This window comes from Canis lupus, chromosome X (assembly GCF_011100685.1).
Source record: "Canis lupus familiaris isolate Mischka breed German Shepherd chromosome X, alternate assembly UU_Cfam_GSD_1.0, whole genome shotgun sequence".
Taxonomy (NCBI): Eukaryota; Metazoa; Chordata; class Mammalia; order Carnivora; family Canidae; genus Canis; species Canis lupus.
Genome location: NC_049260.1, coordinates 110,108,246 through 110,123,269, shown reverse-complemented (window position 1 = coordinate 110,123,269; position 15,024 = coordinate 110,108,246). Strand labels below are relative to the sequence as shown.

Sequence of the window (15,024 nt, the reverse complement as noted above, 5' to 3'; positions counted from 1 at the left end):
AAATTCATATGAAGCCACATAATACCTCAAGTAGCCAAAGAGATCTTGAGAAAGGAGGAAACTGGAGACCTTACACTCCCTTACTTCAAACTATATTGCAGATCTGTAGTGGTCAAAACAGTATGGTATCGGCATAAAAACATACCAATGGAAAAAAATTAAGAAGCCACAAACTAGGCAAGAATACTTAATGGAGAAAGCACAGTCTTTTCAAGAAATAGTGCTGGGAAAACTGGATACTTAGGCAAAAGAAATGCAATTGAACCCCTATCTTATACCACTCACAAAAATTAACTTGAAATTGATTAAGTATTTAATTATAAGGCCTGAAACTGTAAAACTTGAAAAAACTCCAAGACATTGGTCTTGGCAATGATTTTTTTTTATATGATGCCCAAAGTACAGGCAACAAAAGTAAAATTAACAAGTGAGACCACATTAAACTAAACACTTCTGCACAGCAAAAGAAACAATCAGTAAAATGAAAAGGCAACCTAGGGATCCCTGGGTGGCGCAGCGGTTTGGCACCTGCCTTTGGCCCAGGGCGTGATCCTGGAGACCCGGGATCGAATCCCATGTCGGGCTCCCGGTGCATGGAGCCTGCTTCTCCCTCTGCCTGTGTCTCTGCCTCTCTCTCTCTCTCTCTCTCTGTGACTATCATAAATAAATAAAAATTAAAAAAAAATGAAAAGGCAACCTAAAGAATGAAAGAAAATATCTCCAAACTATGTATCTGATGAGGGGTTAGTATCTAACATGTCTAAAAGAAATTCATACACTTCAATAGCAAAAAAAGAAAAAAAATTCAATTAAAAAATGGGTTAAGGACCCGAATCAACATTTTTTGAAAAAAGATATACATTTGTGGCCAAGAGAGGGTGCCTGGCTTGCTCAGTAGGTAGAGCATGCATGCGGTTCTTGATCTGGAGGTCCTGAGTTCTAGCCCCATATTGGATGTAGAGATTACTTAAGAAAAAAATCAAATGTTAAAAAAATTATAATAAACTAATGTGGCCAAGACATATGTGAAAAGGTGCTCAACGTCAATAATAACCATGGAATTACAAGTTAAAACCACAATGAGAGGGATCCCTGGGTGGCGCAGCGGTTTGGCGCCTGCCTTTGGCCCAGGGCGCGATCCTGGAGACCCGGGATCGAATCCCACGTCGGGCTTCCGATGCATGGAGCCTGCTTCTCTCTCTGCCTGTGTCTCTGCCCCGCTCTCTCTCTCTGTGACTATCATGAATAAATAAATAAAATCTTTAAAAAAAAAAAAAAAAACCACAATGAGATATCACCTCATTAGAGTGGCTGTTGTCAAAAAGACAAGAGATAACAACTGCTGGAGACGATGTGGAGAAAAGGGACCCCTCGTGTGCTGTTGGTGGGAATGTGTATTGGTATAGGCACTATGGAAAACAGTATGGAGGTTCCTTAAAAAAGTAAAAATATAAGTACCATATGCCCCAGCAATCCTACCTCTGGGTATATAGTTGAAGGAGATGAAATCACCATCCTGAAGCCATACCTACATCCCCATGTTCACTGAAACATTATTCACAAAAGACAAGACATGGAAACAACCTAGGTGTCCATTGATGAATGAATGGAAAAAGAAGATATGGTGTATATATACAATGGAATATTGTTGAGCCATAAAAAGAAGGAAATCCTGCCTTTTGTGACAACAGGGATGGACATTGATGGCATTACACTAAGTGAAATAAGTCAGATGTAGAAAGGCAAATACTGTACAATCACATTTGTATGTGGAATCTGAAAACATTGAACTCATGGAAACAGAAGAATGGTGGTTACTACCGGCTGGTGGGGGAGGGTAGAAACAGATGTTGGTCAAAGAGTACTTCCAGTTATAAGATGAACATGTTTCAGGGATTTAATGTACAGCATGATGGCTGCAGTTAGCAATACTGTTTCATTTATTTTAAAATTGCAATGAGAGCAGATCCTTAATGTTCTCATTATAACAACAACAGCAAAAAGGTAATTATGTGAGGTGAAGAATGGGTTAACTAATCTTAGTTTGGTGAACATTTTGTTATACATATATAACATATATATAGATTGTATATTTCAAATTGATATATAGATTATTTATTTCAAATTGTCTCATTTGCACACCTTAAACGTACACAATGTTATGTGCCAATTATATATTAAAAAGGGAATTTATACCCCCCTAAAGCTGGCAAAAGGGGAATTAAGGTGCTTTTCTTTTTCTTTTTTTATGTCCTGCAGTAATTTAAATGATATTGAAACTACCTGTTTTAAAAAACAAGTTGAAGGGCACCTGGGTGGCTCAGTGGTTGAACGTCTGCCTTCAAGCTCAGGGCGTGATCCCAGAGTCCTGGGATTGAGTCCCACATCGGGCTCCCTGCATGGAGCCTGCTTCTTCCTCTGCCTGTGTCTCTGCCTCTCTCTCTGTGTGTGTCTCTCAGGAGTAAACAAATAAAATCTTTTTTAAAAAGTTGAATTATAACAGATGAACCACATTGTTATGATGATTTTTTAAATTTTATTTTAAAAAATATTTTATTTATCAGAGAGAGAGAAAGAGAGAGAGAGAAAGAAAGTAGGAAGAGGGGCAGAAGGAGAGAATCTCAAGCAGACTCCCCACTGAGTGCAGAGCCTGATGTGGGGCTCAATCCCACCATCCTGAGATCATGACCTGAGCTGAGACCAAGAGCCATATGCTCAACTGACTGAGTCACCCAGGTGCCCCAGAAAGTGTTTGTTTTACTTGCTTTTGAGATAGTTCATAATTTTTCCATCATCCAACAAGTGTTCTAGGAGTATATTTCTTAGTTTCCAAACAGTGACTTTTTGCATTTTAAAAATTATTCAAATTTTATATTTATTTTATATTTTAAGTATTAAACATTTAAATATAAAACTGTATATTCAAATTTATCATATGCTATGCTCCGAAAAGCTCTTTGTAATTATCTTTTAGAACAAGTACTGCCTTCCTCTGTCTCTTCCCTCTTCTCCTTCTAGAAGACTTCTTCAGGATCTCTGCACCTCTTAGATTTTCCTTATTTCCTTCTCGTGATATTTTTGGCTTTGTGCTTTGTGATTCTTCTAGTTTATCTTCTAGGTTAAGTGGTCTCAGCAGTGATCATCCTCTCCTTCTGTTCATCTACTGTACTGTCTACTTAGGAATCATGTTGTGTAGTTCCAGAAAGTCTGTTTTTATGCTGCACTTGAATCTCTCTCTGTGTTCCTATTTTGTTATTCTCGTTGTTGTCGAAGTGATCATTTGTGTCTCCTCTTGCCAGTCTATTTCTTTAGGCATGTGTTGCTTAGTCAACCTTTTTCTGGGTGCTGGTTGGTTGCTGCACCCACAGAGATGGTTATAAAGTGTTTTGTCATCAGCCCGTGGGGGTCAGCTGATGCTGGAGCTTTCTAAGTGCTGGTAGGCCCTCAAGTGGTGGGAAGCCATCTTCTTCCCAGGCCTCTTCACATGGTCCTTCTCTACACTGACCTGCACTGTTACTTTATTCTTTCTTGGCCCCTTGGAGGCCTAGGAGACCAGGGACACAAGTTTGATATTGCTTTCCCAATGTCCTGGTGTCCCTGTGCTGGCCTTGCTGGCACTGGATCCAGGCTTTGCTCAGCACACAAGGAAGATAGCCTGACAACACTTCTTTGTGTGAAATTCCCCAATGCCTAGGGCCTCACATCCGGCTCTTCTCCAGAGAACTTGATAGCCATTTGGCTAAGGAGAAACAGGTAGGTTGGAGTTGGAAATGGGAAATAACCCATGCTTAGGTCACCATCTTTCCAGAACTTGCTATGATTTCTTATAAAAAAGAAAGCAGGCCTTTATATGACTGGACCTTGGTTCTATTACTTCCTAGGGAGTTGCTTTTTAATAACACATGGCCAGTGGTGAAGTTCAGGGTGAAACCTATATCAGTGTCTGGGTAAAAATAGAGCTACTAAAATATTGCAATAAGGGGTTAAGTAAATAAACAGAGAAATAGAAACACACACACACACACACACACACACACACACACACAATAGCAGTGAGAGGAACTTAGGAGAGTGAAGGTCCAGAAGGTTCATGCCAGAGGATCAGACAAAGGTCTGTAATGACTTTAATTAGAAGCAGTGGAGAAAGTGAGGAAGCCAGAATGCACTGGAATCCTGAGAAGTCACCCAGAAGGTGACTGGGGAGTAGAAGCTCATAGGGAGATCTGTGAAGCTGCGCGGTCTGACTGCCACAGGCTCTTGAGCACAGCGACTTCTGCTTCATTCCCACCTTCCAAGTCTCCAGTGAGTTTTTCTCAGTGGCAAATGCTAACCTGGAGCCACATGGGTAAGGGGCCTCTGGGTAACCTAGTTCTGGACTGGGGCGGGAGTGGCAGTGGTAGCTGTGCTGAAAACTGACCACGTAGCACAGTACCGCAGAGGCAGGCCAAAGAAGAGCAGTGTAGGATCATAGATGTGGCTACAGAGGCCTCTGGAGAGGACTTCTCTCCTTTCGGTCTCAGTGCCATACCTCTTCTGACTGGCATGCTTTGTTATAGCTCTCAGGGATGTTCTCTGACACCGAAGCTAAAGCGTTATGCACTTGCTAGTCATGGATTCTTCCAGAATCCTGTGGCCCCTGCCAACCAGTGCCAAGACAGGTACCTAAGCCTTCTTGACCAGGTCAGCAACTGGCAGTGCAAGTGCACAGCCTTTGGCAACAGAAAGACCTGGGTTCAAAGACTGCCAGTGCGATTCGCCAGCTGTGGGAACTTGAACAGGTGAATTGCTCTTTCTCGGTTCTTTTCATTATTTGTAAATAAAGGGTAGCAGTATGTAGCTTTAGGGACAGGAACAAGGATGAAATGATAGTTTCTATAAAGCACCATCTATTAGATGCCATCCTCTGTTTTTGGTCGTTAGTCTTGTGTGGGAGACCCTCAAAGGGGGCTCCTCTTTTCCCAGCCTGGAGGCAGGGGGCAAACCTCCTTCCAGCGATCTGAGATGCTCTGTCCAGAAGTGCACAGTAGCAAATGTTTGCAGGCTGGGTGACGTAGGGAGGAGGGAGGTTTTATGTAACAAAGGGGAATAAATATGGGGGGTGGGGAGTAACAGGAAAGAGTCATGCTAGACCCTGGCAGTGGGTGAGAGGATGAGAACACAACCCTGAAAATGACACTGGGGGCTGCGCTGCTGGAAGTGGAATGGGGAAGCGTAAATAATTCCAGCAATGGGCAACAGAGTAGGGAAGTCCCTTAGAGAAGACACAGGTGGCTACAGTATGGCAGGTACAGTCACGTCAAGAGTGTGATGGTACAGTCACTCCAAGCACGTGCATGTCCATTTGGTGCCGGGTCAACCCCACCAACTGAGTTACACATAGTTTCAAGGGAAGGAAAGTGCAGGTACAACTGTCTCATCGTTAGAAACTCAGCTTGGCATTTGTTAACCATCTGCAGGTTGCTCCTCTTTCCCTAAAATGTAATATCTATTTACAGTACCAGCTGGGTATCAGTGCTCTGGGGAGCAGTAGAAAGCCAAGCCCCAAACCCTGGAGCTCCAAAGAAGGCTCCAGGCAACTTCCCAAGAAGACAGGGAAGTTGGAGGCAAAAGGCACTAGCAATACAGTGGAGATCACTTAAACTGGCAGAGGAAGAGGAAGATTCTAGAATCTCTCTTTGTCAAAAGCCCGGGCAAAAAGACAGGGTTGGAGAGAAAAAGAGACAAGTCACAGGCTGCGATCTCTGAAAGATGAAATTTATGAAGGAAAATATTCATTAGGGCTCAATGGCTGCGAAAGGAAGGGGGAAGAGGCAGGACTGGGCAGAGGGTACAGTTGAACCACAAAGCAGGCCCAACAAAGCCTTTGGCCAAGCAAACTGGAGTGAGAACTGCCTGTCAGAGAACTTGTGTTGGTTCTAAATGGCCAGGCCTCTCTCGGTCACTGGATGTGGCCTGCCCCAGGAAGGGCGTGACCTCAGGTGAGGTTAGGATTCTGCAGCTGAGGCAGATTCTGAAGGAGCTGACATCCAGGGGTGGCTCACAGCTGGGCAGCGAGCCCTTCCTGGGAGGGGAAGCTGGACGGCACACATCTTTTTCTCCCACACAGAGTGGCAGGTGCTGGTAGAAGGTGAATGAAAGCCCAAGAAGCCCCGAGTGAGACCTCTGCTCTTGCTCTAATGCTTGGCTTTATCTTTGGAGAAATTTTAGAGGCACCAATTATTCCATAACACTTAGAAAATATGCAGCATCATGTAAGGGAAAGAGGGGGGACTTGGGAAGCAGAAGGTGCTACTTGAGTCTTCATCCTGCGTGTACCTTTTTCCTGCAATCTTCACCTTTTGGAGCTTGTTTCCTCATCTGGAAAATGGAGGCAATCATGGTCACTAACTCAGGGTTGCCTTGAGTATAAAGTTGCATACTTTGGATAAATATTACTATGGAGCAAGAAACTCAGTATATTGAAGAAATGATGTTATGATGATGAGGCTGTTTATCATGCCTTTGATGTGCTCTGTGCTATGTTACCACAGGGTGGGCATGGAGGGAGTTCGTCTGAGCAGAGTTTAACCCAGTCCTTCTCATCTGGGAGTATACAATCTCAAGATAAGTTATCTCTCTAGATAAGAGCAAATCAAAGTGGGCTAAGCACTTACTACCATATCCAAATAGTTTTCAACAAATACAGTCCTTCTATCTGAAAATGTTTTTCATTGGCATCATCACTGTAACCACTGGAATAGAGGCAAGAGCACGATTTGAAAATCTTCTGGAAGCAGACCAGAGCCAAAGTCTTTTTAAAAAAATTTTTAATTGGAGTTCAATTTGCCAACATATAGCATAACACCCAGTGCTCATCCCACCAAGTGCCCCCCTCATTGCCCATCACCCAGTCACCCCCACCCCCCACCCACCTCCCCTTCCACTACCCCATGTTCATTTCCTAGAGTTAGGTGTCTCATGTTTTGTCACCCTCACTGATATTTTCACTCATTTTCTCTCCTTTCTTTTTATTCTCTTTCACTAATTTTCATATTCCCCAAATGAATGAGACCATATAATGTTTGTCGTTCTCCGACTGACTTATTTCACTCAGCATAATACCCTCCAGGTCCCTCCACATCGAAGCAAATAGTGGGTATTTGTCGTTTCTGATGGCTGAGGAATATTCCATTGTATACATAGATCACATCTTCTTTATCCATTCATCTTTCGATGGACGCCGAGGCTCCTTCCACAGTTTGGCTATTGTGGACATTGCTGCTATAAACATCGGGGTGCAGGTGTCCCGACATTTCACTGCATCTGTATCTTTGGGGTAAATCCCCAGCAGTGCAATTGCTGGGTCGTAGGGCAGGTCTATTTTTAACTCCTTGAGGAACCTCCACACAGTATTCCAGAGTGGCTGCACCAGTTCACATTCCCACCAACAGTGCAGGAGGGTTCCCCTTTCTCCACATCCTCTCCAACATTTGTCATTTCCTGTCTTGTTAATTTTCCCCATTCTCACTGGGGTGAGGTGATATCTCCTTGTGGTTTTGATTTGTATTTCCCTGATGGCCAGTGATGCGGAGCATTTTCTCAGGTGCTTGTTGAACCAAAGTCTTTTGTGTGTTATTTACTGGGAGAGACGATGGCGAGGTCCTCTGTTTCGGACATAGAGAAAAACAGGAGTTTGCTGTGAGGAAAAGGCCACCTTTGATTACCTATTCCCCTTGACACAGGAGATTCTTGAATGCTATAGAATGATGGGAATTCTGGGTGGGAAACCAAAGCTGCCCAGTGATGTTCTTTGTTTGGGAGCGAGACTGAATCCTTGAACAAGGTATATCTCATTGTTTCCTTCTTCCCTGGACAAGAAACTGCTAAAACATTTAAAGATGTTCATTCTCTCTCTCCTTTTTAAAAGTTTCCTTGTTTTAGTAGCCTTCTACGTCCAATATGGGACTCAAAGTCACAACCTTGAGATCAAGAGTCACATGCCCTCTGACTGAGACAGCCAGGTGTCCCTACAGATGTCCATTCTTGTCCAGCCCAACATCACATCATAATGGTCTAAATGCTCAATTTCAAGAGAGGCAGAAAAGTCACATTTATGTGGATTGGAAAGGTCTTGGTAGGAAGCTGTTTTTGGATAAATCATTGACATCTGGTTTATAACTGGCACCCACTCTAAAAACCCATTCTACTCTGAAAAGAAGACCAAGGAACAGAGACAACTTGTTCCCAAAATGGTTCTAGGAGTCTCATTTAAGTTATCTCTTGCTGTGTGTAACAATTTATCCCCGAATTGAGTGGCTTAAAACAGCCATTATGCACATAAATCGGTGGGTCGGGAATTTGGACAGTGTGTGGCAAGACTGGCTCTTCGCTCCATGAAGGCTGGGGCCTCGCAGCTCACAGGGCTGGAAGCTGGCTGGGATGGCTTGACTGGGATCACATGTTGGAGCTTTGTTCTTGCCATCTGCTGGGTTCCTCAGATGGCCTTTTCATATAGCCAGCTTGGGTATCCTCATGACACAGGTCTCAGGGTGTCTGCCTTCTTATAGGGTACCTGGCTCCCCTCTCCCCTGGAAGAAAGGAGAGCTCCCACATCTCTTAAATGCTAGGCCTTGAACTGGCACAGCATCATTTGGGCCACATCCTATTGGTCAAAACAAGTCATGAGGCCAGCCTGGATTCAAGGGGCCTTTACCTCCAGAGGGTGGTATGGCATATGCCATAGGATTAGGAGAAACTCTTGGTCACTATTCTACTTACTATTTCCAGATAGCTTATTACGCTAAAACATAGCAGCTGAAAACATCCATTTAGTTTTGCTAGGAAGCTTGTGGGCTCGGCATTGGAGAAGGGCTCCACTGAACAGTTCCCCACTGAAGGGTGTCTCACCAGGTTGCTGTCGGACGTCAGCTGGGGCTGCAGTCATGTGGTGGTTTGGGCTGGATGCCCAAGATGGGTCTCTGGCTTGGCTGGCGGTCAATGCTGGCTGTCGGTTGGGAGCTCAGCTACCAGTGTCAGCCCGAGAGTCCAGAGGTGAGCTCTCCAGCATGCCTGTCTCAGTCGGCAGATTTCATGCATGCTGCTGGCTGGCTGGCTTTCCCCAGAGCACACATCCCAAGAGGCCCGGGCCAAAGCTGCATGGCCCTTTATAGCCTAGCCTAAGAGTAATAGAGCATCACTGCTGCCATACTCTATAGACTGAAGCAGTTACAGGCCTACCCAGGGTCAAGAGGAGAGGCCGTAGGGCCCAGTGGCCATGTTTTAAAATTGCCACAGTGACCATCTTTGGAGATGATCTTACCTAACTCTTTTATCACAGAAATCCACAACTGAAGATCCCGATCAAAAGCAATGTTAAATGGTGATGTAGATGAACACTGTAGGGTTTGAATCAGAAACGAATGCCTTTCAGAGCTCTAGCCTTTGGATCCCAAAGTTCAAATCGCTAAGATGTGAGCTGAAAAAATGAAAGTGACTTCCAACTCCTAGATCTTGGCCCAATGGGCCTTTCTTTATCTCAAGTACCCGGGCTGCAAGTCTAGCTTTTGCCAGGCTGCCTCCTTTAGAACCAGCTTTCTGCTGTTAAGTGTTTTTGCAAATGAAAAACACATTTGGTCCAGTGAGAAGCTGTCTTGTCACTAAAGCGTCTAATTTGGTGGTGCCTGATGATAATGGCTTTACATTCAGTCAGTCCCAACTTGCCAGGAAGAAGCCCTAAGTGTATCTGTCCACCGTGCCCCGACTCACCCCAACCTTACCCTCCAGCACAGACAATGGAAGCATGTGGCATCTTGCCCAGAAACATTGCTCAGAGCTGCCGGAGGATGAGTGAACCTGGGATCCAGAGGCTGGTGTCTTGAGGCATTTGGGAACTGGCATGAAACAGACACCAGAGAGATGATGGGGCCAAGGGAATGAAACTCTCAGGACCTTTTCTGTTTTCCTTCCAAAGATTCAAACCTCCACCCCTTACTCTTGAAAGCACCCAGGCCTCTTTAGAGGTGTGGCCATGCGGCATTTTGCTTTGGCATATTGCTTTAATTCCAGGATCAGGTTACTCAGCTCTACCAGATAACCCTTGTGCCCCGTGTTTTATCAAATATAGTGGCTCTCTCTCTTGTAGGGTGGGCAGAGACAGGAGGGACAAGACCATGTTACCATAGTGACAAGGCAACCAGAAGTGAAGAGATCAGTAGGGCCAGTTGCTGGGCTGTTGGCAGAAGGCCCTTCTACCCCAAGGGAAGGGGCAGAAGGATCTGGGTGGGGAAGAGGAAGTGCTACAGAGCTGCACTAGATGCTTTAAGATTACTCCTTTTGGGCAGCCCCAGTGGCATAGTGGTTTGGCGCCACCTGCAACCCTGGGTGTGATCCTGGAGACCCAGGATCGAGTTCCAGGTCGGGATCCCTGCATGGAGCCTGCTTCTCCCTCTGCCTCTCTCTCTCTCTGTGTGTGTGTGTGTGTGTGTGTGTCTATGAATAAATAAATAAAATCTTAAAAAAAAGACTACTCCATTTGGTTGTGAGGGAAAGACTACCCCCCTGAATGCCCTCACACAGATGGCAGATCCTCTCCCAGCTGACCACCCCAAATTACCAAGTGACCTGGGGGCACTGGAGCATGCGTTCTTGTGAGCCAATACCAACATTCTGTTCGTATTAAACACAGGGCTTTGAAAAGGGGAAAGCCCCCATGGCTTCCACAAAAGAGGCTGCCTGTGACCTCCCTGGTAGGGTCTTCAGCTTTGTTTAGATGAGATTGCTTATCCTGGTACTTTGTAATCCTTGGGCTCTGGCATGAATGCACACACTTACGATGTCACTGATTTGCCCCCGTATAGACACACATCATGGTTTTGGTTTTGCATGTGGTGTCTGTTGTCTTTATCCTCTGATTATTTCTTTTGCAGAGTGGCTTATAGTGAAGAAACACACTTTAGTGTTCATGGGTAGACAGATCCTGCAAATACTCCCAAAGTGACATCTCAACTCATCTGAATCATCTTAACTAACCCAGGTTTATTCATATGATAACTAGTTAATGTTCTTCGAGGAACAGGGTAACATCTGGCTTCCAGGAAAGTTAGCTCTGCTAGAGATGCCATTGGTTCTAGGGTATGGAGGGGAAGGGGGAAGTCTTATCAGTGCTGAGAACTTGCCTGAAAATCTGGAAATGTTAATGTAGCAGGAAGGCTGAGATACTCAGGACAGACCTAAGTGTCATGCTTAATATTTCCCAAGACAGAGACTGACCCTTTCCCCAAAAGGTCTTGTGGCTTATTGGGGGTATGTGGACAAATAAAATGTGTGTGTGTGTGTTTGTGTACACATGCATGTGTGTTTGAATGTGCTGGGTTAAGGGAGTTTGCAAAGTTTTAGAGGTTTAGGTCTGGCAGAGACAGGTCCAGTAAAAATGTGCCCCCCCCAACCTTTCAATAGGCTAGTAGGAGTGTTGAGAGACTATGTGGTCTAATAGAGCACTGTCTAGAATGACAGACTCGCCTTGTTCCTATCCTGGCTCTCCTAGTTTTTTTTTTTTTTTTTTTTTTTTGTCTAGGCTTCCTCACTTACCAGCTGTGTGACCTCCAGGCAAGTAACTTAACCTCTCTGAGCCTCAGTTTTCTCACTTGTAAAATGGAGAGAACAGTATCAACACTCCTTAGGGCTGTTGTGAAGATAAACTAGGATAATGATGTAAAGATTTTAGTGTGCTGCTTGGTGCAAGGTAGGCACTAAATCCATGGTAACCGACTATTGGGTGTTCGCTCTCTAAGGACTCTATACCATCTTTCCCTCGACTTTTCCTCTAAACACATCCAAGTCTCCACCCCCTTTGATTTCCGGTCATTTTAAGAGAGATTCCTTCTTTCCCAAAGTACGGGTATTAATTAATGGTCTAACCTTGGGTTGGATAATTACATTGTGTCATCAGCCTCCCGATTATCAGATATAATTTACAGGAAAAACAGACCTGGAGTTCCTCCCAGCCCGAGGACGGAGGCTGCAAATTGAGTTTAGAGAGTTGCTGACCTTTAGACCCGGGCCGGCTTGGGAGGCAGCCCACTCTCCCGGTCTTGAAAGCCACAGCAGGCTCTTGTAATTGAGTTACCGCCTGGGATTCAGTGGGACTAATCCATCTATATAATTTCTTTGCCTGGTTTAATGCCATTAACGAAACCGAATTAAGGAGCGGGTGGAGTTGGGTGGGAAACGGATTTTCTGCGTGGGAGTCGCTGCCGAGTCTCCACCGCCAGGCTGGAGCCTTGGGTCTGGTTAATGGACAGCTCTGAGGACCAAGGCACGGTAGCGGCCGCCCCCCACCCACCCCCAGCCTCTCAACCCGGCGCCGGGCTCCCGGGTCTCCGCGCGCCCAAAAAGGGGCCATCGCGGACAGGGTTCCCCAGATCGCCCCAGGGCTGATTCCTAGCTACTCTGTAACCCCCCCTCTTCCATTTCCTTGGCTCTATCTCCCTCCTCAGTCGCCCCCTCCCTTGTACAATTTTCCAGCAGTTTTCCTTGTAGTTGAAATCTTCGGGGTCCCTCCCTGTGTTTTGTCGCTAGCGCGCCCCAGGCGAGACGCCGATACCACTGATCCCTCTACAGCCCTCGCCCCCAGCGCCACCTCACTCCCTTTGCTTGGGGTTGGCTGTCCTGGATGGTGGGCACTCTTCGCGCGCAGCGTGCCAACCAGAGCGATCAGCCCTGGGAGGAGGGGCCTGCGTGAGGGGGTGGGGGTGGGGGTGGGAGGTGGCAGCCGCCGCGGCCAGTTTCACTCTCTGCCCTAGTGACACTCGGATCCCAGCGCGCCCTCCTCCCTGCCCGGAGAGCCCGGCTGTCTCAACTTGGGCAGCTAGCCGGAGGCAACGAGTCGCCGACTTCCCGGACTGAGATTCCGCCGCTCGCTGCAGGCAGTTGCCAACAGCGGAGTCCCCAAAGTGTAGGTGACGGCTCGTGCGGGCCCGGGCAGCGCTGCGGGCTGAGGGGCGGGGTGGGGGCTGGGGGCGCGACGGGCTTCGATCCCGGCGGCGGACGGCGCGAGCCCGTTGCGGCGGCGCCCGCGGGCCCTGCCCGCCCAGGAGGGGCCGGGGACGCCCGGCCGCCACGCTCGCCCGCTCTCCGCTGGGCTCGCCGGGGCTCTGCCAACCGGCGGCTGACGTCGGCGCGCCCCTGCCGAGCTCTCCTTTTACTACAGGCGGCGGGTGGCTCCGAATGGGCCCCGCCCTCGTCGCCCCCGCCCCCCGCGTGCCCACACCTTGCCGTTTATATAGAACGCGCCGCGGGCTGGATCGCGGCTCTCTGGGACCGGAGAGTTGTCGGGGAGGAGAGCGCGAGCGAGGGAGCGGGCGAGCTCCGAGGGGGTGTGGGTGTAGGGAGAGAGCAGGTAAGGGCCCTCGGTTCCCGCTCCTCTGCTCGCGAGCCACTCGGGCCCCCCTTTTGGCAAAATCACAGCAACCTGAAAATTGATTAAACAGAAAGAAAGAGGCGACCCTCCCCTCTCGATTCTCCGCGGGCGAGGAGCTGCGCGGCTCTGCGGTGTAACAGGCTCACACGTTGCTCATCACATGTTCAAACATTTCCCTTTCGGGGAGGCTCGTTATTTTTAAGTGAATATTTTCGTCTTTGTTTTGATTTTTTTTCAACCTTCCTCGGGTTTTTATTTTGATTGAGTTGGCGGCCCGCGGCGGATTGAGAGAGGCGGGGGCAAGGAGCCCGCCGGCGCGCGGGCAGCCCACCCAGGCGATTCCCCGCGCGGCCCGCGCCGGCCCGGAGAGCGGCCCGCGCGGAGCCCGGGGAGGCCGGCGGCGGAGCCCAGAGCGCCGGCCGCACCTCTCGGCGGCCCCGGGGGTTGCGAGCGCGGCCCTGGGCGAGCGGGCGGGCGGGCCGGAGCCGCGGGCGCGGGGCGCGGAGGGAGCGCCACGCCGCTTTGTCTCTTCACTTCTGGAGCAAGGCGAGCGGCTCCTCCCGTGGCCGGCCGCTCGGGCTTGAGGCGGCGGCGGCGGCGGCGGCGGCTCCTCCTTCACCCCTCTCCTTTCCTCCCCACTCTCTCGTAGGCAGCGGCGGCGGCGGCGGCGGCAGTGGTGGGGAAAAGCGGATTCCGCCCCGAGCCACACCGAGGGGAGCTCGCGATCGCGACTTGCCGCCCTAAGCACTCTCCGAAGTCCGGCCCGCTCGGCGAGGACTTCCGTCTCCTGGGCGACCCTTGTCAAGCAAGCTGGGATCTATGAGTGGAAAGGTGACCAAGCCCAAAGAGGAGAAAGATGCTTCTAAGGGTAAGCCCGCCCGCCCAGTCCGCCGGCTTCCCTTCCCTTGGTTTCCCTCGCCCCCTCGCGTGCGCGCCGCCCTTCGGTGGCTCCCTGCCTTCCTGCTGGAGCCTAAGCTGCCCGTGACCTCTGCGACCCCGGGCGAGAAGGGGGGGGGGGGGGGCTGGCCGCTGGGTGGGTGGGGGGGGGCTGGGGTTGCACCACTTTCCCTCCTTCCTCGTGGAATTGTCGCCCCGCGAGTGCCTCCAGCCTCTTCCACTCCCCCTCTGGACGCACCGTGGTGGCGCTGCGGGCGACCCGAGCTGCTGCAGCCCCGAGCGCCGGGAACAGCGCTGCCTGCTACCAGCCGGCCGCCTATCTGTGCGAGTGCATGTGTGTGCGTGTGCGCGAGTGTGCATATGTGTGCTGCGCGGGTGCAACATGGTGACATACTCAGGAATCTGCCCCACTCTCAGAAACCCAAGCTCCAATCCACCTTCAAACCCCTCTCCCCGCCCCCAATGCAAACAAAGAGCCTGGCCGAGACGCCTAACCCCTCCCCCCACGCTCCTTTCCCCCTCACACCCCCTACTCCCCCAACTCTCTACCCCCTCCCCAGAAGGCAGGAGCTTGCAACCTTCAACACGCCGCGTGCAAAAGTGAGCAATCCCGGTGCCCCGGCGCCGCCCGCGCCGCGCCTCGGCAGCGCAGCCTCGCCAAGCCCCGGGAGAACAAAGGCTGTTGTCCCCTTGCCACTAGTGCCCAGCGGGAGCGGGCCTCCGCTGGGAGG

At 49.1% G+C, this 15,024-nt stretch overlaps 1 protein-coding gene across 4 annotated transcripts in view; it reads left to right on the top strand.

Annotated features, from left to right (window-relative positions):
* Positions 1-15,024, top strand: part of FGF13 (fibroblast growth factor 13) — a 523,263-nt gene that overhangs the window by 12,357 nt on the left and 495,882 nt on the right. Inside the window, exons 1-2 of one of the 4 annotated variants that reach the window (XM_038588433.1) lie at positions 12,772-12,931; positions 14,046-14,264. In XM_038588433.1, coding sequence (XP_038444361.1) covers positions 14,216-14,264 — 49 coding nt within the window. In that variant the 5' untranslated portion in view covers positions 12,772-12,931; positions 14,046-14,215. Of the gene's footprint in view, positions 1-12,771; positions 12,932-13,272; positions 13,376-14,045; positions 14,265-15,024 lie in introns of those variants that run through there. The other 3 variants (XM_038588437.1, XM_038588434.1, XM_038588435.1) reach the window with 3 other exon arrangements.